The 27,194-nt window shown below is 46.9% G+C and overlaps 1 protein-coding gene across 10 annotated transcripts in view; it reads left to right on the forward strand.

The window, feature by feature from the left end:
- SLC41A3 (solute carrier family 41 member 3) overlaps positions 1–26,920 on the forward strand; it is a 66,037-nt gene extending 39,117 nt beyond the window's left edge. For 2 of the 10 annotated variants that reach the window (XM_084530701.1, XM_084530702.1), the window contains 9 exons: positions 13,308–13,415; positions 14,243–14,314; positions 15,112–15,256; positions 17,357–17,503; positions 20,099–20,243; positions 20,952–21,031; positions 22,798–22,932; positions 23,756–23,904; positions 26,001–26,920. In XM_084530701.1, coding sequence (XP_084386827.1) covers positions 13,308–13,415; positions 14,243–14,314; positions 15,112–15,256; positions 17,357–17,503; positions 20,099–20,243; positions 20,952–21,031; positions 22,798–22,932; positions 23,756–23,904; positions 26,001–26,186 — 1,167 coding nt within the window. In that variant the 3' untranslated portion in view covers positions 26,187–26,920. The other 8 variants (XM_084530696.1, XM_084530697.1, XM_084530694.1 and 5 more) reach the window with 8 other exon arrangements.
- Positions 26,921–27,194: the final 274 nt, after the last annotated feature.

Below are 27,194 nucleotides of genomic sequence, written 5' to 3' on the forward strand. Positions count from 1 at the left end.
GGAAAGTCTTTGTAAGCACTACGGAGAAATAAGAACAAGTGCAATGAGTCCCCTAATGCCTTTGACACTGCCGATGTTACTTGTACCTCTGTGAGAGCAGAGAGAAGTAGCACACATGAATTCTAGCTGAGTGAGGAAGAAAATCATTTTAGCGTGAAGTTGCTCAGCTTCATGTCACCAAGCACTTCGCAGGCTGCACTGAGTGGCTGAACTATTCCTATCTGGGAGCTCAGGGGCTCCTAGGTCACAGGAGCTCTGTTTGCAGTCAAGGTCCAGCAGCCGTTCCCTTGCGTCAAAGCCAGGGTGTATCTAAACACTGCTGCTGTGCTTCCGAGAAATGCAGTTCTGTGCTGCTGCTGAAAGACAGCCTCCTCAAATACGTACCCAGTGGTGATGCACTGGAGATTTGAGGTTGGTACACGAGGATACGGTGCATATGCCAAACAGTTACATCCCCTTTTGTACATAGGATGAGGTGTGGCAGGGTGCTGGGAGCTCCTGTGCAAGCTGATGGTTGGACCCAGGTGGGAGATCCCTGAGCTGGAGCTGTTACCAAAAGGCCCTTGTCAATCAGTTTCCCCAGGAGGATTTCTGCTTGCTCTGTAGATATTTTTCTTTGAAGCTCAGGGGTAAAGTGATAGCAGAATACATTTAACAGGTCTAAAAATGTCTTGGCAAGGTTGCAGGTTTTTGATAGATGTCCCTTCTCTTCTTATTTCCCATAGGAAAACGCTGTGTTCTGACCATTCTCAGGGAAGCACCAGTTGCAAAGGGAAGACATAAAATTACACCAAGTGAGCTGAAATTTAAGCCTCGCTGTTACAGCAGTGACATTCAACAGTTAATGCGCACCCTCAACACGCAGCAGCTGCAGCGTTTCGTTACTGTCACTTACAAAAACCTTCAGCTCCCTTCAGTGTACCCTGCTTTGAGCCCAGGGCTTGCAGGCCCAGAGGCACCATTTTGTCAGTAGGAGCCCTTTAGCGTAGCGTGACACCTGAGAGACTTCAGCAGGATATAACATTGCTCTGGTACTGAGGTATGATTTAATATCCTTGATTGTTCTGGCAATTTGAGCTGTGTGATTCAGGAGCCGTGCACAAGTACGGTTACTTCAGTGCGTAATGGGATTTATGTGCTCAGATGTGATGGATGGTGCAATCACATTTCTAATGTTGGTTCATTGGCGGGGGGGGGGATGAAATCAAGTCACTAGGAGCTTTGCTGTTGATTGCAGTGGAGGCGTTTGCACAGGAAGCTTGAAGCGAGAGATGTTGTAATGCTGAACTAAGGGGGTAGGGGTCAGGAAAGAAAAATAAAAATAGAGGAAAAGTCTTTCTTCAACTCCTAATTGCAGCCTGAGGTTTTCTCCTCCTGCGCTCAGCTTTCACCCTTGCTGATAAGATCAGCCGGGGGTTGGGGCAGCCTGCAGGCTTGGGGGGCAGCCGCTCCTCCTGGGGAGCGCTTCCCTGTGGGGCTCACGTCCCGAGCGGGCTCCGGGAGCCCTCCGACCCCCTTCCCCGTCAATCCCGTCCCCTTCTGCCCTCCGTGGGCCAGGCAGGGCCGCGGGACAGCCACCAACACCGCGGGCCAGGGGCTGCAGCAACGCGGCCCCCCCCTCGCCTCACGCACGGCGCCGGGGCAGGCCCGGCGGCTGCCACTCAGGGCGCCGCGCCGCCTCCGAGCCGCCGGGGGCCGGACTCGAACCCGCGGCCGCCGCGCAGGGCGGGCTTGGCCCGGCCGTGGCGGGCGCCTCCCGCGGCCCTCTGAGGGCAGAGCCCCGGGCAGGGCGAGGAGCCGGTAAGCGACGGGAAGGGGACGGGGACACACACACACACACACACACACACACACACACACAGAGGGGTTTTGGGGTCGTCCATCCTTCCTTCTTCCCTCCTCCGCCGCCCGGCTGCGGTTGGGGCCTCCCAGCGGTTTCCTTCCGCTGCCCAGATGTTGGGTGAGGTTGGAGCAGCGGGGACCCGTCCTGGGGAACGAGTCAGCCTCGGTGGGGGAGGCGATGGGGAAGGATCCAGGCAGGAGGGGTGAGACGAGAGGAGAGAGAAACTGGTAACAATTTTGCGTGTTTATTTTTTTCTCAGAGGATGCTGCAGGGGTCACGGCAGGTTCTGTGTAGGTAGGTGAGTCACATACCGCGTGCGTGTGTGTCAAAGGAGGTGCGAGGGGAAGCGAAAGTGTTCAGATCAGAGGGCAGATTAAAGAATTGCCCTCATATTGGGGAGCATTTGGCAGCTGGCTCTGCTAAGCTAGGTGTGAGTTACACCTTTTGCTGGACTGCAGGATGCCGGGGTGTGAACTGCTCCTGGTCAGATCCTAAAAAAGGGTTGGATTTTGTTGGGCTCCTCAGTTCTCGTGACCCCCTTATGAGAACTGGTGGGTCCAGCATGCAGGCTGCCTGCAGCACCCTCTGCATCCTTTCAGGAATCCCCAGAGTAGGAATCAGGATGCACAAGGAGCGCTCCAGTGTGAACACAGGCCTGGGAGGAGAGATGCAGTAAAGGAAGGAGAGATTGGTTTGACACAATGCAAAACTGAAGGTAAACTAAGCACCAGCATCTGGGTCAAGCAGAGCATCTAGGGTTTTGGGGGTAGGTGGTGGTTTGCCTTCAGGTAAATGGAGCGGAGTTGCCAGGGTCGTCAGTCGCTGACCCACCCAGCACCTCCTTTCATCATCTCACTGGTTCTGACTTTGTTTTTCAGAGAAACTCCTTGATTCAAGAAAGCCACCATGAAAGGTGAGGAGGCTCGGCAGAGGAGAAAAGAGGGCAGAACTAGAAATGGAGAGCGATCCAGGCACAAAGCAAAGAGCAAGGGTAAACACAGAGAGAGCAGACTTGGCAGCCAGGAGGCAGAGGATGTCTCTCTGCCCGCACAGCAGAAGCTGTTGGCTGAGGAGAAGGCGTCCATGGCAAAGTCACGGGAAGAGTCAGCCATTGCGATTTGCCTGCAGGTGCTCCTGCCGTACCTCCTAGCTGGGTTTGGCATGGTCTTGGCAGGCATGGTTTTGGATTATGTTCAGGTAAGGGAAAGGAACTATTCTGATGTACCTGGTATGGGATAGGTGGGAAACTTCTCTTCAGAAGCAGGGATTTGCTCTGGGGTTAGCAAGTAAAGGAAAATGTGCAGTAGTTTTGCATACTAACATGTCCTTCCAAGGCAGGTATATGTATTTTGTGCAGCTCTCAGTAGACGGCATGTGGTGTTTTTCTGGCCCGTTTTTGTCTTTTGGACGTAATAGACACCATGGTGCTGAAGAGTTTGCAAAGAAGCTGAGCCATCTAAGTAGTAAGGTGCAGTCCTGTGCAGCAGTCTTTTAGCTTGGTCCCAGGAGGAGGATGGCTGTATTGCAGCCCCAAGGGCTGTGATGGCATAGTGCTTTTCTGAAATGGGTACAGCTGTATTGCTTCTGGCTCTGGATGTGGCTCTGAAAAGCAGTGCGTCCCCTGCGAGGAGCCGACCCAGCACTGTTAACACTTCATATATCCAGCCCAGGCTGCGCCCCACATCCTTCTCAAGGGTCTTGTAGCAAGTAACATAAATCCTTGAGTGTTCAGTCTTTCAGTCTGACTGATGTTTTAGTAACAGCCAGGACCAGACCTTGCCTCCAATGGCATAGCAATACAGCGCTTTAAAGCAGCAATGAACGCGTACTTTCAGATACTTTAAAGCTGTAGTTAATTTAGAGATTACAAATTGCTATGCCTTTGTACTCTAAGTGACTCTTATTGCTGTGTGCCTTTTAGTTAACCTGTGTTATTTAACTAGCTAGCTGTTGGGTCAGACTGCCCTGAGTTATCAGATACAGTGACACTGAAACTACTGTGCTTCTATTGATATAACTTTTACAAATCTGGAGGTGTGTACTTTTGCTATTAGCCCCAGGCAGATCTCCCTAAGCTATAAGAGCTATAGAGGCTTCACTGTAGGAACAGAGTATCCTTAATTGACCTTAGCATGTGCTCAATACCCAGTAGAATGCTCCAGAAAATACCACATCAAATCCAGAACCCCACGGCAGACTACTTTAGTCTCCTTAGACATTGTTCTGAGAGTCCTAAGCAGCCACTTGACATGCACAAGTCTGTGGTTTTCATTTTTATTTTTCAGAGTGCTCAGACCTGCTCATTCCTATGAGTCTAAGACATGTTGCTTCCCATAGTGAGATATTAAAGTGAGAAATAGGTTGCAGATAGATTTATGATCTTGGAAGACCGTTTTTCTTTCAATGTTTTTCCTTTAGAGCGCTTTTTTTTCTTCTTCTTTTTTTTTTTTTTTCTAGGAAGTATTGGGCCACTAATTTAAACAGAATGTGAAACAAACCTCTTACTCTTCTGAAACCACAGAAGTCTGGTTTCTGCTTTATGCAAATAAAGAGCTCACAAAGAACATTCACGTTAGTGCATAGAGCTTGGGAAGTGAAGCCATGCAACATCACATAAGAAAAATAGGCCGTTGGCAATTAGCAAAATGACTTTTCACGGGTAAGCGTGGACCACTTGAATGTGTTTCATCATGAAATCACTGCTGCTGGGAACTGCCCTTCCCTTAGCTAGGCAGTCCTGCCCTCAGACCTGCTGCTGTTTCTGTGGGGCAACAGGAGATTCTGCAAGGCTTTGGGCCCCAGGCACGTGCAGCTTGCTTGCTTTTAGCTCACCACTTACTCTCAGTGCCCTTCCCTTTCCTTTCCTAAAGTGGGGAACAGAGGAGCAAGGTGGGAAACAGGAAGAATACGCAGCCTGATCTGACGGAGAGCTAGCAGAGTCATGAGTGCTGGTGCTCCAACAACCAGGACGTGGGGTCCCCAAAAGCCAGTGTCCTTTGAGGGCTCTGAGATGTTAGACTACCACTGTCTGCTGCTACTGGTGCTGTGTTGCAAGAGTGCTTGTTGTATCCCTGTCCCTTCTTTGCAGGGATGATAAGGTACGTTTGAAACTGCATTCCTTGGCACTTGCTGTCTTTCCATTTTTTGAACTGCAGCAGTGGATGGAGTCCCCAGATCAGGATGAGGGCTCCAGCAAAGAGGCTGTTTCTGCTTTGGCTGCTCTACGGCAAGACTACCTGTTGGCTAATGTGTGAAAATAGGGGTATTGGTGTATTTGTGTGCAGAGAAGGGCAGCAGAGCACTCCCCAGGTTTTGTCACGAAGAGTGCTACAGCCATGAGGTGCATTTTTTCCCCCAACTAGCTATAATCTGTTTTTGGCTGCTTGGCAATGCTCTTCTTCTTCTCAGATGTGGTATGTCTCTTTGCCAACAAATACGATATATCTCTTTGCTAGGAAAATGTGACACATCTCTTTGCTGGCAATAATGGCATGAGACCTTATCAGAGACTCCTTAAATGCATAATAAAATGACCCGGTGTACACGCACAGGTCACCTGAACCAATTACCTTTCTGTACACCGATTCATCGGTCGAAGGCTTTTTATGGTGCTTGCTTAGAAACAGAGAGAGCTGAAGCATGATAAACTTGTAACCCCTGCCAGGTTGAAGCTTTAGAACAGGATGTGTGGCTGCTGTGTTTTTAATGTCATTTGAGTCATTCAAGCTCATTGATATTTCCTTTACATTAATGTTGCTGCCTGTCAGCAGTCCTGCTGACGGATGTGATGACATAAGGTATGCATGTTATCAGACCTTAAAAAGCGTGTAGTTGCTGCCCAGAGCTTGTCCTTTATTCTTTTTTTGCTTGAAGCCTCTGAGTTTCTAACCAGAACTGCACCTTCATGCCTTTGCTGCCCAGTTCCTGGCTGGTATAAAGAGGTCAGATGATGTGTGGTTATTACAGGATTTTTATTAACCTCCCTCTTCCAGCTATTGTGGACTTTTTTTTCCCCAGTTAGATTAGCTGAAATATATTCCCTTTTTAGCTTTCAGCTAATCGGACTATTGTTAGGTGGAAGAGGTGGACATGTACACACCAAGCTAGCTGGGAGTGGAGGAGGCTCTAGGGGCTGTCCCAAAATACTAACCTAGAAAGGACAGTTTCCCATTTGTAGTTAGGGCTCGTTTTTCACCCTGCTGTGCTTGCAGAGAGATGTGTTGTACCACCTCAGCCCACTAGGCTTGGTATTTTGCTGTGTGTGATACCAGACCAAAAGAAGTGCACCATCCTGCGAGTGTCCTTAGTTCTCTGTTTATCTACAATGCAAAAGTATGCCTTGTTCTGTCCAACCTTGCTAACGCACTTAGCTGCAAGCTGGGAACCAAGTCACAGGGGCAGAGTCCACAAGCCATTAATCTTTACATCTCTTTGCAGAGAGTGTCAGGGAGGTTGATTAGTACAACAGGTATTAGTAAGTCAGTGCAATTCAAACATTGAATTTGAACTGGACTGAGAAACTTGAATCTTTCATGCCTACCACTGAATATTTTTTTCACTCATTTCTTTCAGTAGGGCATAGCTAGGTTTGAACCTATGGCTGGAGAGTGAAAAAGCCCAGTGGCCAACCTACTAAACCAATCCTATACTCCTTCATCCTAAATTATGTTTTTAAAGCCTTTTCACTCTCTGTTCTAGTTAAGTTTTGCCCAAATTAATTATTGGAAAGGAGCCCCAGCAGAATACCCAGTCTTCCCTCCCCTCATGCTTGATTTTGAGCTGAAGAGTTCACTGCAGTCTTTACCGAGCAGGATATAAATTCTTTGTCCATCCGTGGCTGTGATGCAGCTCTGGTTCTTGGGCTTGTGTCAGCTGTTTGACCAGGGAGACTTTGAGGGGAGACCTCCCTCTCAGTGACCATATCTTCCTGGGAGTATGCAGAAGCAGAGTGTTTTGCTCTAGGACAGGAAGGGAGACCAGCTCACAGCTTGCCCTGGAAATATTCGCCCTTTCTCTCCTTTGCCTGTGGAGTAGCGAGATTACGGAGCTACCTTAAATAAGCTCTGGCTATGACTCTTATCTTGGCCTTTGCAAACTAGCAGAAAGTTGAAGTGATGACAGCAGATAAGGGTGTTCGCTTTTGAAGCTTATTGGCTGGTTCTCTAGATTTTTTTTCCCCCCCCGAAAGCCAGTCATTCGGAGGTATAGCTGGCACAGAGCGATCGTTACATCCCGTTGAGACCGTGGAGGGGACGAGAGGGGCCAGGGTCTAGAAGGGCAGATCTTCTCTCACCAGCTGGCTTAACTGTCACTTGCCCGGGGATGGAAGCTGCATAATATAGTCAGCCGGCAGAAACGTCGACTCATGTTTTCCTTGACCTTTCTTCACCTTGGAGGAGAGCAAAACGGATCCTGGCTGTTAACTCCCCACCTCCTCGGCCTTGGGACAGCGAGAAAAGTTCAACGTTGCTTATGGTGGGAGTGAGGGAAGTGGGGCCGGCTCACAGCAGGCTTATATATTAAACCATCGTATCAAAGGCAAGCCGCGGTCTGACAAGAAATGTAACCTGAGGAGAAAGGACACTAGTGCGTTTGAGCACGCTGAAGGATTCTTGCATGACCTGTCACTCTTTCAGTGCTGTAGCCTGAGCAGGTCTTACTGGTTTTTACCGAGGTGGTGGGAGCTGAATGGGGTGTGGGCTCGTTTCTATTCGTCCACGGACATCTCTACAATCTTCTTTTATCTTTAATAATTCCCCCCTGGATATAACTCGGAGAAATAGTGTCCGTCGGGTTTGCTGCCACCTGGGCTCAACCCAGCTGAACCAATTTTGGAGGATACCCTTGCTGCAACTCTCTGGACGCGCTCCTAGGAGGAGAAGAAGAGAAAACAATTTGGCATCATTGTTGTAGTTTGAGGAAAAGCATATTTCTTTTGACTTCAGAGTGAGCTACCAGGAGGATCTGTGTGATGACCTGATCTCCCTCCACTTGTGCTGCTGAGCATGGGGTAACGGTGTTCGACCATGGTGGTCACCCAGTTAGAACTGGAGCTGTGCTTTCATGGCCAGAAGCTGCGTGGTTTCACCTGCAAGTTGACTAGGTCAGCCAGTGGATTTCTCCCAGAGACCTCCTTCTCCATTGCTTCCCAGATTTTCGTGCCCTTCCTTCTGGCTGGCTTGGGCATGGTAGCTGCTGGCCTCTTGATGGATGTTGTTCAAGTAGGTACACGTGGTTAGGCAGCTTCAGTAGTGAGGGGGTGGGCTGCTTCACTGACCTGGAGTATTTGTGTTTTGCTGGTTTTAATGTGTGTGGTCCTGGCAGCTGGTCAGCCAAATGTCTGTGGGCTTTTCCTGTGCTAGAGAGATGCTGTCTGTCTTACGATCAGTGCATGGGCTCCTTGTGAAGTGGGATAGCGGCTTTCAGAGGGGCTGTCTGACGCCCCTCTTGATGCTTTAGGCTGGGGGCTCACTGCACTGCATCCAGCTAAACACTCTGGTGATGACTGCTAAGAAGCAGCTGGGATCAGGCTGCGGTGTGTTCCCCTGTTGCATGATACTCTTTCTTCAGAAATGTCTGATAAAAAGATCTAGGTCAGGGTTGTTACTAACTACCCGTTTCACTTGGAGGCAAGTTTATATGTTTTCAGTTCTTTGCAAACAACCTAATGTAATCTTTGGTCTAGAAGGTATTTAGATACTGTGATGAAACGCATGCCAGCATGAAAAGATAAGCATTGCCTACAAACTTAGTGCTTCTTGGCCAGATTCTGAGGTGGGTGTAAATTTGGAGTAACTTCCATCGACTTCCAAGGAGTCGTGCTGGATTTACACCTTTGTGCCCACAGCCAGAATCTATCCCATCTGTCTTTCCTTTGTACCAGAGGCACAAATAGAAATGCAAAATTTGATCTAGTTTGGGCATCTAATGCCAGTGGATTTACAAATCAAAAGGCTGGCACAGTTTCCCAGGGATATATCCTGCAGTCTGAGCTCACTGGAGTACATTAGATTCTCTGGCATTCGTACCACAGCAGGATCTAAATATGGACACTTGAGTGTTTGGAAGGACAATACCTTGCTGTTTTTTTCTTGCACTGAAAGAAACAAAGAAGGCAGCAAAGTTGAATAAAAGGGAATATGAGGAATATCAAAGAAGGGTTAACTGGAGTGCACAGCTGTTGCTATGCTCTGTTTGTTGTCTCCACCTTGTTGTGCAGCGCTTAGGCACAGACCTGTCTTGCAGCATTACAGAAGTTCTCAAACTACCCAAGATGTTATGTTAATATTTAGCAGTTATCTTTGGCCAGATATCTCCAAGAAGTATAAAGACATTGTACGTACCCATTCTGTAGCCTTGGCAGGTGAATAGGTCTTTGTTTAAAACAAATCCAATGCACTTGCTGAGAAGCGGGCTCTGTTAAAGAATGTGACTGTATCAAAACTGATGGAAAACACAATCTTTGTGTACCAACATTGCACATGTCCTTTAAAATACCAGAGCACAGCCTACTTTGCTCACTTTGCAGTATTTGCTCTCTAGACTCTTAGAAACGGGGTCATGCATGAAGCACAGTAATAGGAAGTGTATTTTTTGGTGAAGGTGTTTCCAATTATACTGAAATAGAAGCCATCAGTCAGTGGGTTCAGCTCCCAGAGGAGGGAGCTAGTGCATTGAGAATCACAGCCAGCATCGGAGAGATGTTATTGAGGTAAGCTGACATGATGTCAACAACCCTCTTTTTAAAAACAAAACCAGTAGCTGGAAAAATCCAGGGATTTTAGCCTTTAAGGGTTCGGATTGTTCTTTTGTGCCTTTTTGTCTGTGAGCTGCTTATTTTCAGCTTTTCTTCCTGCAGCATGAGAACTAGAAACTCACTGTCCTGTTTTGTTACTTAGAAATACAGTGGCTGTGCTGGGAATCTAACTGTTTCTATAATTTGTAGAGCTGATATTGTTAGAAACTGTAGAGCCAAGTGGAGAGTGCTTATTTGTGTCCATCAGTCTTTACAGGACTTCAGCAGTTTCCGATCCATGAAATCAAGAGAGATCTCTCCAGCCCAGTTGACATCAAACTCAAATTTGGGTCTCTCTCACTGTAAAAGGATGCTCAAAGCAATACCCATTTGCCTTTTCCTCTTCTTAGGTGCACAGGTGATGGATGCAGCCTCTATACAGGACCAAGATCACTGCAAGGGTCTTTTCTTGCTGAACAATCCCACTTCTACCTTCACTCCAGTGATCCCTGGTTGGTTGGTCTGTCTGGATTCCAGGCTGGCTGGCATTGCTGGGGAAGCACAAACCTTGTGGGACCCCATCAGTGTTTGGTTCACTGTTTTACAGTAAGGTGAAGAATCAGGTTGAAACTGGATGATCAGATTTCAAACCAGAGAGTTCAGGAGGAGAGCTGCCCTTTCATCCTCCCCTTCCACACCACTGCAACGTGACACAGTCCAAACAGAAGTCACAGATATAAGATATTCCTATCCTTTGTTGATAGAAGCTCATGGGATGATTAACATTGAAAGGGATTTTGAATTGGCTTGGGCTTTACAATCCAGGATCTTTTGACCTTTCTGTTGATTTGTTCAGGGCAATGGAAAACCTCTGAGATTTTCTTAGCTGCTGTGGGAGGATGGACACACCAGGAGAGGTAGCAGAGGACGTGGCTGGGACTGTGAGGACAGCAGTGTGGGATGGTGGGGTTAGGCTGGAGCTGGAGAGTCGGTGTCAGTACATCACAGCCTCTTTTCCCCTCTGGGACCCCATGAGCAGATCCAGCTGCCATGGGGATCACAGGATCAAGTGAGTCAGCTGCACTGGATCGTAGGGTGACCAAGTTTCTTCAGTGCTGTGCTTTGCAAGTTGTGGCTGTAACTCCGTTATGGGTGCATGAAGTGGGAAAAAGTCATTTTCTCCCTTGGTTTCCTTGTGTAGATTTGATCTAGGCCAGTTTTCACCTCAAAGGACAGAGATGCCTGCTTGACTCCATCCAGCCCCTTGCCTGAACAGCCTTAACCTGCCACATCCACCTGCTCCTTCTGCTGGCAGTCCTGCGTAGCAGTGGCACAGGGACCATTTATTTATTCTGCATTTCTGCAGTCTCTAACACAGTGGAATCCTGACTGCTGTGGTATAAATTAGTGTGAATCTGTCCTCAGGCTCTTGGTGAGTCACTAATGAGACTCAAATGGAAGCAATTAAATCAGCTTTGTTTTTATTAGTACAGTTGTGTGATTTTATTATTAGTTGTTCAAAGCTTTTCAGAGTAATTATATATAAGCCAGTGCCCCAAAAAAATCATACCTCACATACTAAACCTTCCGTTACGATGGCTTGAGACCTGTAAAATCCATCATTAACACAAGGATTGGAGCTTACATTGATACAACAAAGTCATATCTCCCAAAGGTGACCTACATGTAAAATACGAGCAGTTGAGTTTGTCTCTTTCTTTATATCTTTTTATGTGCAAAATATGCAAGATCTTACATACAAATGCCTGTACATTTGTGTATTTTAAATGGTTGGGCTTTGTTACATTGCGACTATGAACTATTTTTTCTCCTCTTTCTTTTGAAGGTGTCAGAGATGGGTTTGGATCTTTTTTTATTCTTAATTAGAGAGATAGGAGAGAGGGTAATTTGAGTCTCTAAGAGATGTCTGTCCCTTTTCTCAGGTATTTAAGTTCCACGTTAACAAATTCAAAGAGAATTGCAGTGTATCAAATAAGGTGACTCTGCTCGTGTTGTCTGTTATTTACTCACAGTAGGTAACTTTTAACATTTTGAAATGTGCCAGGTTCCAGATCAGCGGTGCCAGGAAATAAGCCTTCTCGTATTGATAATAACGTTTTGCCTATTATCTGCACCCCTGAGGGGTGTCTTGCACCACGTGCTCGGGGCTGGCTCACCCCCTCTTTCATTCATATTGACTCAGAAGGAAGCTGTTAAGGCTTCCCAGCAGACAGCCACACCACCGGCTTCCCACAGCTTCTCAGGGCACAGCCAGAGCAAAACACCGAGCCGTTACACCCTGCGTGTGTTTCCCAACAGGCTGAATGGTGAATGTGTTGACATCTATTGAGTCTGTCTCACCTCCCGGATATTCAGGTTTACAAAATCCCAAGGGATATGGAGAAGGTAGGCAGAGCTCTGTTGCTCATGTTTGTCCTCTAGCACAAGAATTCAGGACCATCATATGAAACTCAGCAGTGACAAGTTCAGAATTAATGAAAGTTCTCGTGACGTGTAGCTAAGCTGTGGAATTTTTTGCCCCAGGATGGCACATGGGCTGGAGGGGGTAGATTGCACGAGTACCTGAAAGAGAAATCCTTCCAGCGGTGCTAAGTGCACAGCAGCTCCTCCAGCTCAGGACCCTGTGGCAGATAATTGTAGGCTGGAAAATACACTGGAGAATTATCCCATATGCTTGTCGTGTTTATAGGTGCTCATTTTATACATCTGAATTTCACCAGTGATAGAGGTAAGAATAGATTAGATGGACCTTCAGTCACTGCAGCTGCTGTTTTTTCTTGTATTCTGCTCTTAGATGTTAGGTTGGTTGATTTTACTTCACAGTGAGCTGCTCTGTTCTGCAGTTTCATTCTGATGTGAGCCTCTCTGGCTACTGCGTGACTTTGCAACATCCTTGTACGCACAGGGGGTAAATGAATTATATTGAAAGGCACCGCATGGTAGATACACTAGAGAAGATGTGTGTTAATCAACAGAGTTTAAGGTTTCAGATCATCTCCAGTGTTGCAGCTAATTCAAGAACTTTGTATAGCTCAGCTTCAGAGGAGCAATGATAATGAAGATACTGGCCCAGCAGTTCAGGCTTATGGGATATCTTAATTCAAAATCCTTTTTCCAGCTGTGCTGGGAGTGTGCTTGGTAACAGGAAGATTTAGGAACTGCCTGTGGAGAAGAGATACAAAAAAGTCTTTCAGTCCCACCACCAGTCTTAGATGCTTAGTTTGAGATTTGGTAAAGAAAGACAGACGTGACTTTTTGTTGTTAGATCATTTCCAGATCTTTGTGTTTGTTCTTATGAGTCTGGATAGCAACGGGAGTTCCTGTGTCTAGTGTCAGTATAGAGGATGGAGGGCGTGCTGTATTTCATTTGGCTTGTGAACCTTAATAATTTCTGATGTTGTTGGCTAATGCTAAAGGTACATTTTAAGTTGTAACTTTCCAAAACCTGCTGCTGCCCTCAGGAAGGTTTCTACACTGTTAGGATAGTGTTTCGTTGTACATGAGATCAGGAAGTATCCTGCAAGCTAAAAATTGTTTACTTCACTCCCAAAGTGCAACCAGCCTCGGGCAGAATCTGCCCCCATGTGCCTAGCAAATACCTGTAGAAGAGGGGCTGAGATGGGAACCCGCTCTGCTCTGAAGCAACAGCAGTGCAGTGGTCAGCATCACAAATTGAGTTGTTTTCTTCTTTTGTTTTCTCCCTTCTAGCACTGGGCTGTGTTTCAGACGATTACAGAAGTTTTTATCCTGGTTCCTGCCTTGGTTGGCCTGAAGGGTAATCTCGAGATGACGCTGGCATCCAGGCTCTCTACTGCTGTGAGTGTTAACAAGGCGGTGGTAGTGGGAGGGAAGGAGTTAGCAGGAGGCATCAAGAGATTCTGCTTTTATGTAACCACTCTGTGTTTGAGACAAGCCAGTTTCTTCTAAGTAGAAATTAGCTGTGTCTGAGTGTTAAAATAATGTGTTTGCCCTCATTTTATAAATGGAACAGAGAATTTCTGTCTGCTCTTTGAACGTGAATTAATCCCTGTGAGGCCAGTTGCTCCTATTTAGGGCCTGGTGACACAGGAAGGAGACAGAGCCAGGGATCCAGAGCTATCAGCTTTGGGACTGGATTGCTTTTCTGTGGCTATTGACCCTTGAGAGAACCAGGGCTGCCCAGCAATTCCATTTGGGGGGGAATAGCCTGAGGCTTCTTGGGACCAGCATTAGCTTTTGTTGCTCTGGATGTGATCTCTCAGCAAGGTTTCCTATCTCCCTAAGCAGTTTTGTTTGCTTTCAGCTGTCTGGGGGAAATTAGAGCTTAACAGAGCAATTTAGGGGGCCAGAAAGAGGAAAAACAGTTTAGTTTGTCCAACATATGCTCTGTGTGAGATTTGGTGGATATGCTCACTCTGTCTTAATGTGGGTGCCCTACAATGCCTCTGCACTTCCTTGTGAGCTTCTGGTGCCCCTGGGGTGCAGGTTGGGAGCACAGTAGGGATGTCTCAAGAGGGGAGTGCAGGGAAGGCTAGGAGATGCTGACGTGTCCTTGTTTCTCTGGCTTTTAGCGGCCTCTTTCCCACAGGGGCCAGATGAAGTTGCCTTCAGCAGCCACATTTGCAACAGGGACAGGTTTTCAGGGTGTCTCTTTTGATTCCTAGGCTAACACTGGACAGATGGATGATGCTCAGAAGCAGTGGAAAATGGCCACCTGCAATTTAGCCCTTATCCAGGTGAGTCACTCCAGCTGGGAGAGGCAAAAAGCCCTTTTCTCTTGTTATTCTGTAGTCTGACAGCATCTGTTCCCAGCACTTCTGGGTCCAGAGCTATTGATTCGGGGCAGATATTCTCAAGCAAAGCCTTGACCTCCGATAAAGCTCTGTGTAGCTCTGGAGCTTGTTGTTCATCAGCAAAACAGATCTAGACATACATTGCCTTTGTGGACAAACTGAAATAATGAAAGAAACTCCTTTTGCAGGGGGAGCTGCAGCACAGTCGCTGTTTCACAACAGCCCCCAGATAAAGCCTGTCATTTACAGGCAAAGTTTGGGAATCAGCCTGGGGCAGGAGGAGAGAGATGGGAGAAACAAGCTCTTTCTGCTTGTTAAAATCCAGCAACTAGCCTAGGAGGTTGCACATGGCAAGGCTAAAGGGCTTGCAACATGTGTCTGTGTGCTTTCCCTTATCTCCTTCCACAGCTTTCAGCTTGGTAGAAGTGCTGTGTTGATGGGAAGCCCATTTTTGTGTTGACCGGGACTATTCCTTCACTGATGGACTCAGTGTCCTTTGCTGAAGTGTTATCTGCCCTTTGCAGGCCTCCAGAGTTTTTCTCCAAACTTTGTCAGGATTATTTTTTTTTAATGTAGCAAAGCCTTACAGGGATGCTGCTTAAATGCACAAGCAATCAGCATCTCTGCAAGGGTTTGCTTTTTGCCCTCCTAGCTGTGCAGAAATGCTGCAATCACGTGGAGCCAGGCCTGCCTGGGAGCAGATGTGGCTGATTGCTCACCAGCTGTCTTTTGGCCCCTAGGTCCAGGCCACCGTGGTGGGACTTCTGGCTGCCGTTGCTGCTGTGATCCTGGGAGCCATCTCCAAGGGCTCTGTGGAGCTGAGCCAGGCTGCTGTGCTGTGTGCCAGCAGCGTGACCACGGCCTTCATAGCTGCACTTTCTCTTGGTGAGTCATTTTAGTTCCTTCTCAGATTAAATGCGCAGTACTCAGGTGCAGAAAAACTTGTCCCTTCTGCCAGGGAGGCCCTGCTGAAATCCTTTTCGTTTCGCACGGGGATATGGAGGGGAGGGAACATTAGTCCCATGTCCACAGCTTCATCCTTCTGCTCCCTGTCCTTGCTTCTCTTCTCCCAGGATATGCTGTTTGCTGGGCTCTTGGCATCTACAGCAGCAATCAAAATGTCCCATGGTACCTGACTTGCACAAAAAATGCCCCGTGCTCTGGGTGGGTGTAAACGCACACGCGCACACTTTTTCTCCATTCACCTTGGGTGACGTATTAGCCATCCACTCTGTCCCTTTTGTAGGGGAGGATTAGCTGTTGCCTCGGCACAAAGCAGGGTATTGAGAGTCTGTTTGTTAGCAGACAGCTCCAAGCCATGCTCAAGATGGACAGCAGAGGATTGTGGCTGTCCTTGTGCATTACCTGCTCTGAGCCCTGGCTCTTCCTGTTTGCAAGGCAAACACGATGGGGTGGACAGGCAGGAGCTGCTCTGTGACGACTGAGGATGAATATTTTGTAGGTCTGCCATGTGAGGGCAGCATGATACCCTGAATAGAGGGAGCTGGCAGAGTTGGATATAGCAAGTTTTCTAAGCAAAAGGGACAAGTCGAAGCAAGTGCATATCCTGAAGCTGGAGTCAAAGGGTGATCGTAGATGCCTTTGATGAAGAACATTACATGAGGCAGTTGTTAAAAGAGAAAAACAGCAGCCCAGCTTTCATTAAACTCTTCCCTTCAATCTCTCTGCTCAGTGTGATACAGAGAGGCTTTGCTGCTGCGCCATTGCAGGCTTTCAGCTGGCATTAGTTTCTTCCCTGGACATGGCCACAGCCAGCCTGTGTGTGGATGTGCATGAAGGGAAACTGGTATTTCTATGGCCAGGGAGGGAGGCAGTGGGAGCTGTTCTGTGGGGAGGGGAGTGTGGGTGTCTGGGAGGGCTTTGGTGGAGAATGCTACAGTGCGAGGATGTGCTTTTGTATAAGGCACGTTGTATTGAGGAAAGTGGTATTTTTTAGGGAAGAGCTTACACTCCTGTGCTTGCTCAACTTTTGCGGGCCTGTGCAAACAGACACAGAAGTTGTGAGCAGGAGCAAATCCTTTCCCAGGCTTCCTTTGGTGCATCCTGTCAGCTACAGGAGGATTTTGAAGAGATGTCGTGTCTTGTCCCAAGGCTGCCCTTGCCAGGCACACAGCAGTGAAGGTTGGCCAGGCAGAGTGTATGCCAGGTGGCCCTTCCACAGACCTGTGAGAGATCTGGTGGCTGAGGATTCTCACCTGTTCATCAAGCCTTGGGATCAGTGCTCATTAACATACTTGGGCAAGACAAACTTCTCTCCTTTCTGACAGTCTTGAAAAGCTGCTGAATTTTCCAGGCACAGCTCAGAGCGGGGGGGTAGAAGGGCAGGGTGAGCCACTTCCATAATAACCCCACGGCTCTGGATCTGCTCCCTGAACCATCCCTCCCCATGTGCAAATTAAAGCAGCCCAAAGACTGTGGGCTGCGAGGGGTCTGTCTGATGGCCAAGCTGAAAAGCTAATTTAGGCTTTTGCTTACTGCGAGTAAGCTTGCTGCTCCTTGGTGGTTCAAACTCCTCAGAAATTATGGTCTAATATGGAAAATATCTTTGTGCTTCAGAATCCAGAGTAGGAGATGGCACTGGGAGGCTGCTGCATGCCTGCTGTGTGCTTATCTATGAGTGTGCTTCGTGCCTGGTTCTGCTTCAAGGCAGCAAAGATTAGGCTGCTCAGGAGGGGAGCTTCTACATTTGGGCTGCCTGCTGGTATCTCCTTTGATCCCTGGAATCTGCCTGTGTGCCTCTGGGCCTTTGGTGAAGTTCACAAGGGCAGAGGCATGCCCTTCAGATTGGTGAAAGCAAGAGGACAAATTCCTGGGGATGTCCAGTATTCAGCTGTGTGATTCCGCTATGGGCGATGTGCTGCTTGCTTTCCCCAGACCCTGTGTCCCTCTGGGAACCAGAATAGCAGCTCCAGGGTGAAACACAGCAAGATGCTTCCTCTGATGCCTGCTCTGTGTCTTCTCTAGGTCTGGTGATGATTGGCGTGATCATTGGAGCAAGGAAAGTTGGGATCAATCCAGACAACATCGCCACACCCATAGCAGCGAGCCTTGGAGACTTGATAACCCTTTCCCTGCTGGCAGGAGTCAGCAGTACCCTCTTCAAATACATAGGTAAGGTGTTTAGCAGGGATTTGCAGCTCAGCAAGAGATGAATCCTTGTTAAATTGTTGCAGGGCACTTGCACATTTCTGGGATGCTTCAGAGCGGAGGCTGTCATACCACTGAGGTGGGAAAATGACCACAAATGCTTTTTCCAGGCTCTCTTTCAGTAGCAAACTGGAAGGCAGAGCCTAAGAAATGCAACTAGTATTTCTCAAAGAAATGACCAACGTTTATCACATAGCTTTGGATAAAAAGGTTGACATACGTGACACTGTTCCTGCATCTGTCACTAGTCCAGCATAACTACTTTCTGTGCATGGCTTGTAGCAGGCCCCTCCTCACAAAGCTATTTCAGGGTTTTGGCATTTGTAAAGTATTCTCATGTCTTCTCATGTGGAGAGTCGTGGATGAACAAGATGATATTGTATTCTTGGAGTTAGGGAGATAGTGCTGCATTGTTTAATGCTCACGGGGCTCTGAGTAGGCGTTGTGGCTGTGAGGTTAGCTGTGCTGCTGGTTGGCAAAGACTTGGGCACCTGTTGACGTTGAAAAGCACAAAACATGTTGCAACTTGGTGATATGTGCTTGACTGTTGCTTGTAAAGTACTCATCTATTTACCATGAGTGTAACCTAGAATAGGAACAGGAAAATAAAGAAATCCAGCAAGCTCAGTGCCATTTGAAACCTAAACTGTTGCTTCAGACTGTGAGCAGCAGTGACAGCAGCTGTTCCCAGTTTGCGTAACTCACTCCATGTGCCAGAAAGCGAGGGAGCACATGTTGCAGGGAGAGGCCCATGAATTGCTTCCATCCAGTTCTCCTTGGACTTCGGAGGTGCATTTTTTTATTAGGCTTTTTCCATGACGCCATCACACCTGCCTCTGCCTCTGTAGAGTTCATTTGCCTTTCAGTTGCTGTGCCTCTGATAATATCTCCCAGGGAACACATGGCAGAACAACATGATAGCCTCTGTGGTTGTGACTAGAGAAGCATCTGTGATGCTTTCAGAGTAGTTTAAATAGTTTCAGCCTCTTGATATGGATAATACTCACCGCACAGACACCTGGTTGTTGAGAGCAGAAAGTGAGTCAGGTAAAAGGAAGGCACCATTGATGGTGGTTAAATAAATCTACTTCTCTCCCCAGTGTGTAGTAAGGGATAGATGGTGATGTGGCTTCTGGATCCTGCCAAAATATATCCTTCAAAAATACCAGTGAGTCCGTAAGTTTGGGGGACCATGTGCCTTCTGGTACAGTACCTTCTCTTTACAGTGAATGCACCCTTTCGCCTATGAAGATTTCCAGTTTTTTAAAGATTAACCTTGGACCTTCCCAGTCCATAACGAAGATATGAACTGCGTCAAAGGGTTGCAATGTGCTTAGGGGCTGTTCATGGTGTGGCAGAGTTGGTATGCAGAGACCTAAGTCCATTCATTCCAGCAGGAGTCTTTCTGTAGGCTTTGTAATTTTTGATAGATACCAGTGCTGCGTGTATGCATCGTTTAAGAAGGAATTAATGGCCCAAAACAACGAGGGTGGGGGTAGGAAATCCAGTACAGCAGCAAAGTCTGTCATACAACCCATCTGTCCTAAAATGCCCTGACAAAACAGCGACTATTTACACCCCAGAAGTGGTTGCATTTCAGTGCTGACTAAAGCCACATGTAAAGAGTGCATCCCTTTGTGTAAGAGCTCTTGATTCTGTGAAGATATCATCAAATCAATGCTATCTCACCCAGGTAGCCTGAGGCCCTGACAATGTCATTTTGAAAAATGTGCACTTCGAGCCTGCAGTCTCCCAGATTACCTGCAAAGCCTGTGTTACAAACCACTGGCAATGGCCCCAGCACAGCGACCAGATGGAGAGCTTTGTCGAAGAAGTGTTTTTATATCAGAAGGGTTGGCATCATCCCCATCGCTTGAAGGTGTTTCTCATGGTTCTGAGTCATGTTTATTTTCTTTTGGTTTTGCACATACGCTTATTTTTTAAAACCTTTGCTTCTAAAGGTCAATTCAAGGTTATGCCCCTACTGAACGGAAAAAGCACCTAATGGAAACACATGTTAGCTAGCTTGAAAGAAACCCTGGATCTTAACTGGCTAATACATGCAAGAGAGCATTTGTCCCTGTAGAGCAGGCCAGCTGCTCACTGAGCCTGCTAGCTTATCACAAAAAGTACCTATTACGTCTTGTTTTAGATGAAGGCATGAGGTGTCTGTCTTAAACTGATGCAGCTTGCACACAGGAGAGTTCCCCCTCTTGCCCTGCTGTTTTATTTGTACCCTGAAGCTGGAAAGTTTGTAACTTTTGTCTTGCTTAGCTGGAGACAAAGTTGGAGACTTGCACATCTTCAGATATAACTTGCTTTGAGTCCTGCTGATTTTCAAATAGCATCCTCTAGCAGTGAGTTTCAGAGGTTAATTATGAATTTCTGTGGTGGAGTGAGGTGGTCATGTGGGGAATATCTTGGTTCATATGATTTTTCTGTTAACGTATCTCAGTCTGAGCCAGATCCCTGCTGCCTTTCTTCCAGACTTTATGCAATATAATTTTGGCAGTCTGGGAAGCCAGGGGCATTTAATTCAAGATTTCTTTTCCTTGCCAGATGTGAAATATCTTTCTCCTCTGATCTGTGCTGTCTTCATTGTCATGATCCCACTCTGGGTTGCCATCGCCAAGCAAAGTCCTTCCCTTGCTGAAGTTCTGAAGTCTGGATGGCAGCCGGTTATTGTTGCAATGAGCATCAGCAGGTAAACCAAGGAACAACTCCCGCTAGCCCACACACGTTTGCGTGTTACAAGGAGACCCTGTGCTCATTTAGAAAGCCATAGAAAGGGAAACTGGAAGGGAAAGCAGAAGGGTATCTCAACAGGCTGTGAGAAAGCAGATAGGGAGCTCACAAATGACTGGAAAAAGCAAGTCATTGTTTTAAGTCCCACTCATACATTCACGTACCACATGGGTGCAAGCCAGGAAACCAAAAAGGGAGATGATAACCATCGCAAATAGTCAGACTTCAGCCTCATTTTTATTCGGCTGTAAACGACTCTGGTGAATGTAGGGCCAGGTAGTTCGTTCCCCTCTGTGCTCCATCATTCAGACCCAGCTGAGACAGAGTTTTGAAAACTGCTAAAACCAATATAGAGGTTTAGCAAAACTTTTGGCAAGGATAGTAAAGCTTTCCTGACTAGTATTTGTTTTGCTCAGAGGGGGTCCTTGCTGATCTCCTTATTCCATTAACAAAAAATGCAAGGCTGTCAGTGAAAACAGATGTAAAAGGAGTAAACGTCTGCTATAGGGAACAGTCCAGCACTTTCAATGAGGAACAAGATAATAACTTATAAGTTATTATAAGAAAGAAGATAATAACTTATCTCTGTGTGCTGTTTTCACAGCACAGGAGTTGTTCTGGGTAAGACAGATTGATCCACCCTCTTTGCCTGTCCTTTTTTTTACAGCATCGGTGGGCTCATCTTGGACAAAACTGTAACTGACCCAAAGTTTGAAGGCATGGCCGTTTTCACACCTGTGATTAATGGTAGGTTGGCCAGGGGGGTTATATGCATGCTTTTATTTATTCCTCCTCTGTCTTCTCAAGGCTTACGCTATCCACTGTTGTCCCTATATAGGAGTCTCTTTTCAAGTCCCTGCTCCCATCAGCAGTGGAAGTGAAGTCACTGGTCCCCATTACATCCCTGCTTACTGGTATTTTGAAGCATCTCTGGTGCAAAATAGCAAGCAGGGCTGAAACATACTGACAGAGCTGTTGGAAAGGTTAACAACATCTGATGATTATCTCTGATAGCTATGCTGATACCTTCACTTTCATAACATCAGACCTACTAAGGATGTCACAATAAATCCATTTTCCATCTCTCTTCGCTCACTGATTTGAGCTGTGCAATCATCCCCTAAACAGATTGATGATAAAGACTAATATATTATGTATACATATATATGTATACAAGATTATGTGTATAGATTGTATATATACATAAAAACATCTTTTGTGTGTATATTTATTTTTGTAAGAAGCCTCACAATATTCTGTTATAGACACATAAATGTATTGGTATAAACTGCTGGGGATCACTGAGAATCCACTGGGTTGTTTTTCTGCCATTCTAATGTTTCTTGCAGACCAGGCCCATTCCAAGGGAAACCCATGTTCCTAGGGAAGGTTTGGCCTCATGCCACTGTCAAAGCGTGGTGTCATCTTGAAATGTCAGAGGGTGTCATCCAGCTGTCACCTTGCTGGATCTGCATAAAGACAGCCGCCTTGGTGACAAACTCTTTCCAGCATGGTTAGCCAAAGAGCCCGATTAGGAAAGTACATGTGTCAACAGCCATTTAGGTGAACAATGGCTGACCCAGACATCAGTCTCTGGGGGTGGGTGACTGTTTGGCAGTGCTCTGTGACTTTGCACAGGTAACTATATTGTATATGCACGAGAATCCTGCAAAGAATAGCAGTGTGTGTTTCAGAAAGCTTCCATGTTGGATGTGCTGCTCTGTCAGGGTATTTTCATTTTGGTTCCACTCTGGCAAATCTCACATTTAACGATGTGAAGAATCATTTAAAGAATTTCCTTCTTTAAGGCAATGAAAACATGAGAAGCCTGTGCAATCCAGCTCAACATTACCTTTTCTGTGTCATTTCTACCCTGCACACACTCAGGATGGTGGAAGTTTGCTCCACAGATCATCAGCCCTCTATTTTCTACTGGAAAATATAGCAGCTTTTTCATATTTACTAGAATTAATCAGTCTGGAAGGAATTAATTTCCTTTTAATTGCCTAACATATTTGGGCTCTGATTCATTCTCATATGATTCCTTCTTTAACAAGTGTGTCAGATGCTTTCAGACAGACGTAATCAGTCTCCATGATGTTTGTTGTCTTGTTCTCTGACTGAGTAAATCCAAGAAGTGGCCAAGAGCAGCAGCTGCCATTGCCTGCACTGCTTTCCCCAGGTATTGCTCACAGACTGCACCAAACCAGGTTCAATTACATCATCTTCCGAGGCACGTTGCATTTACTGCTGGTGCTGGCAAGGCAGGGAGAACATTTCCAAAAAAGCAGTCAGAAGGAGACCATCACTGGAGCCATCCTGATTTTTAAGAGTTGTTCCTACCAGGTGAATAGCACAGCTTCACCATGACATGTGGGATCAGATTTTCTCACCGCTGCTCCTCGAGAGCTTGTAAGTGAATGCAGATTGACCTGTCTTGGGCTAGGTTTGAGGCTGGTATTTCCTGCTGCAGTGAAGGTGGTGTACAGGTTTACTGTGTTTTGTCCTCATAGGTGTTGGAGGGAATCTGGTCGCCATCCAGGCCAGCCGTATTTCCACATTCCTGCATTTCTGGAGCATGCCTGGAGTTTTGCCATACAAGATGAGGCAGAATTGGCCCAACCCATGCACCACATTCTTCTCATCAGGTAGACCTTGAACTCTAGGTGTCCATGTCTCAAGGCCCGTCATCACAGATAGCTCCTTTATCAAGCCTGGTTGGCGCGAAGGACTAGGTGGGTTTCAAAGGCAGAACTCCCTTTCTCCCTAATGGGGAAGATCCTCAGACAGGCAAGCAACATCTCTGCAGCAGGCAGCTTGAAAAAAAGCTTGTATGTTTTTGCTCACTAACATGTAAAGAAACTGGTCTTCAGGAAATGCTAAAGAAAGTAATTGAAAAGGAATCTGAGATTTTATCTGATAGAAGGTGATTTTAAGCGTGGCCAGCCTAGAGCCATCACCTGTTGGCAGGGGGCTGAATAGAGCTGAAAATCAGTAACTCCTTACTGAAAATCAGTAACTCCTCCATCTTCAGCCGTGGACAAACCTAAACATCATTAAAACTCAGTTTGGGTCTGTTGTCTTTTTAGACTGCAGGCTCACTCGATTTTCCCTACTAGATTGGGAGTTACTGCTGGAGCAGACTAAAAGCTGGGAAAGTGGGTTGCAGCAAGACAGAGCAGAAGCAGTGGGAGGGAGATAGCTGCTGAGAAGGAGTGTTTAGAAGATGTAGAGTGAGAGGATCAGCATGGAGCATGTCTTTGGCACAGTTTTCAGTGCCAGACAAAGCTGCTGGGCTGATACTACAGATGCTCCAGATTGCTGCATGATCTAGAAAAGGCATTACCAATGTGTTTGGTGGGAGGGGACAGACCCAACTCTACGTACCAGCATTAAAATACACAACCATCTTCTGTTCTCTCCCCACTGTCTGCAGCCGTTGTGATCACTCTTTTTCTCTGTCCTCTGCAGAGGTGAATTCCAAGTCAGCCCGAGTCCTGTTCCTCCTGGTTATCCCAGGGCACCTCGTGTTCCTCTACACCATCCACCTGCTGCAAGGAGGCCACACTTCTCTGTCCTTCACCTTTGTGATGTTTTATCTGACTGCTGCTTTGCTGCAGGTAAACCCCAGCTTTTCTTCCAAAAGGAATACTACAAAATAGATACCACAAAACCAAAACAGTGGCCAGGCTAGACAGGAGTCATGCTAAAGCTCCAAGCAGTGTCCCCCATTTCCATTCATTTCAGGTGTCCTTTCTACCAAGCAACCTCTATTTTCTACTCGTCCAGTAATATTTCACCCTAATTGCCACTGTGCAGTTTCCCACAGAAGCACAACTGCCACTAAGGACGAGGGAGGGATTAGAATGAGATGAGGAAGAAATTACTGTTATCCACAGAGCTGCAGTAGGCAGACACACATAGCTTAGGTACCTCTTGCTGTAAGGTGGTACCTTTTTACCACATTTGCTCCTTGAGTTGTTAAGCCTCAGTTATTCCTACTGGTCATCCTAGTAAGGAGCAAATGAAAGACTATGAAACCCAGCCAGCAGGTTTCCCCACTCATTTTGGAAACCAATTTCATATATCATGATCCCTTTGGACGGGGCCGTATGAGTCAAAAGCGAAGGGAAAACCCAGGCCTGGGAAGCTCACCACGGAAAGTAAAGGTTTGGGGTCAGCAACGGGCAGTTCAACCAATTTGTTCTGCCTGTTCCCTTTCAGTGTTTTCACTGCCCTGTAAACTTTGTCGTCTCACTCAGAAATGCATGCATCTGTCACAAACTCACAGAGGCTCTGACTTCACTTGCCCTTTTAAATCAGTAATTCATTAGGTTGTAGGGCGAGGCAGCTGGCTTCTCACTTTGCCTTACAAGCAGCCTTGTGTCCACGGGTGAATTCCTTGCGTGTGTAAACAATCAGTTTTTCTTGACCTTTGCACAACCCGAAGCCCCGCACCACAGCCATAGTTGTAAAGGAAAATATTTATTCTTCTCTTTATGCATCGAGGTAACTCCTCAACCAGAGCCAAGCATGAAAATACACTGAATAAATGACAGTGTAAAGAGCAGAATCCCAGCAACGCCACTGACCCCAAAAGACTCCCATGGAGCCCAGCAGAGGAGAATGTGCTCAGCCTGGTTCTTTCTTCCCATCCATTACAATTTATAAAGAAAACCAGAAAGAATGAGAGGGGGAAGTTCGGTTCAGCTGGAGGAAGCCCAAAGAGAAAGATTAGGGGCCTAGAAAACATGACCTCAGAGGAACAATTGAATGGACTGGGGTTAGCTAGTCTAAAGAAGAGAGGCTTGAGAAAAATCTGGTAATAGCCTTTAAACTACCGAGTTTCTGTGGGGAGGGACAGAATAACGCTTTCTCTGTGGTCACTAGGAATGAATCAAGAAATCAGGGGTTTCAAATGGAAAAAGACAGATTTATGTTAGACCTTGGAGAAAAGAAGAAAAGTCAAAAAATTAAGCCGCAGGGCTGATTGCTTACAGTGTGTAATCTCCATCTTTGGGGGTGGTTTAGCATACATTTAAACACTGTCAGGAAAGATGGGGACATATTTCACCCTGCATTGAGGCAGAGGGACGGACTTTATAAAACTCTTGAGTTTCTATTCAGATTTAGTTTCTGTGATTCTGCTGTTAATTTGCTCCCTCCATCTCCCTCTCCCTGCACCCAGCTTGCTGTTTGCACCTTTAGAAATGCTGCCTCTCTCTTTGGTTCCTGTTGTGCTGTGGTCCCCTATGGGGGGACTGCAGATGTGGAGTGCAAACTCTCCCTTCTTAATTCAATTAACTAGACGGTCTTTAATCTTTAAGAGAAATATTTTCTCCTCCATCTGTTTATCAGAAGTGGGAGCAAAATAGGAATTAAAAGAAATCACAACAAAGATTTTAAAATTGTTGAGATGAAAAAAATTATTTTATATTTTTTTAATGTGTCAGTGCTGCTTGGGATAACTTTGATGTAAAAACTGCCTCAAACTCTAGTTGCCCACTGAGACTTTTAGGAAAAACAAAGTAGACGAGATTTGAATTTCTAATGGAAAGAAGAAGGATGAGGAGAAAAAAATCTGGTTGCAAACTTACGCTTTGGGGCTGCCTGCGTATCCGCAGCAACCCTGTTTCTGCTGAAGTGAATGGGAGCTGAGGGAGGTTGTGTGTTGCCTTCTTGCTGCATCACAGCAGAGCCTGTCTTGCCTCTCCAGGTGGGAATCCTGCTCTACGTGGCCGACCTAATTGTGCGCCTGATGTGGAGGAAGGCGCTGGATCCAGATAATTTCTCTATCCCCTACCTCACTGCCCTGGGGGATCTCCTGGGCACTGGATTCCTCGCCGCCTGTTTCCGCCTGGCTTGGCTAGTCCACGGCACAGACATGACCCTGGGGAACTGAGGCAACGTGCGCTGCTCCACATCACTCGTTCAACACGGTGCTTTCCTCCGTGACAGTGGGGTGCTTGGCGATGAGCGCTGGGTCACCCGGCTGGGTTGGGCCTCCCCTGCTGCCCCACCGCCCTGCCTCTCCTCCCCGTCGTGCCTTACAGCCGGGCTCGCCCACCCGGAGGAATCAGCACCCACAGACTTGCGCCGTCGCACGTGAGTAAGCCGGGTTTAGGCAGCACCTGCTGCTCACACCCACGCCCGGCCAACGTGGCCCTAAGGACCTTCTGGGCTATATTGTACTGAACGAACATTTCGGTCAGCTGCAGTCCCTAAAACCAACACAGCCTGCAAGGCTGCTCCAAAGCCTGCTGAGATTGCTGCATCTGATCCTGCAGGTGTCACAACATCTCTGTCCAGCTCTGACTTGCCATCCAGGAAAATATTGTATTCGCCCCCTTTCCCTGGAGGAGGGAGAGCATCCAGGTCTTTAAACTCATCTCCTCTCTGTCGCTCAGATGCTTAGGGTCTGACACAGTGAATGTCTCACTGGCTTGCGCCCAGCAGGAGGTTATCTAGGGATACCACCTACCTAAGCCAGCAGCGTTGCTGTTGTCTGACCAACAAGCTGATTTGAGTGCATTTTGGGGGTAGGAGGGCTGGTTTTGTTTTTACGGTTTATGAAATGTCCAGTAGTTAAAACGTTTATAGAAACACACACAAATAAAGTGGTTTAAAAAAATGGAATGCTGTGGATTTGAGGATGTTTTTCTTGCCATGGCTCTTCCTGCTAGGAGACAGTCGCCTTGTTTGAGGACCCACTAGCCCTTCAACACCTGGATTTGAGCTGTGTTGAGTGACTGCTGGCCTTGGGCTTTTTCTTTGATCCTGATACTGCAGTGGGGCTGGGGTTCTGCACAGGGTTGACGGTGGCTGAGGGTCCCTAATGGCAAAAGCTTTTCATTGCTGGGAGACCAGGAGTGGGGAAGAGCGCTCCCTGGACAAAACCAAGCTGTTGTTC

This window comes from Aythya ferina, assembly GCF_964211825.1.
Source record: "Aythya ferina genome assembly, chromosome: 10".
Lineage (NCBI taxonomy): Eukaryota > Metazoa > Chordata > Aves > Anseriformes > Anatidae > Aythya > Aythya ferina.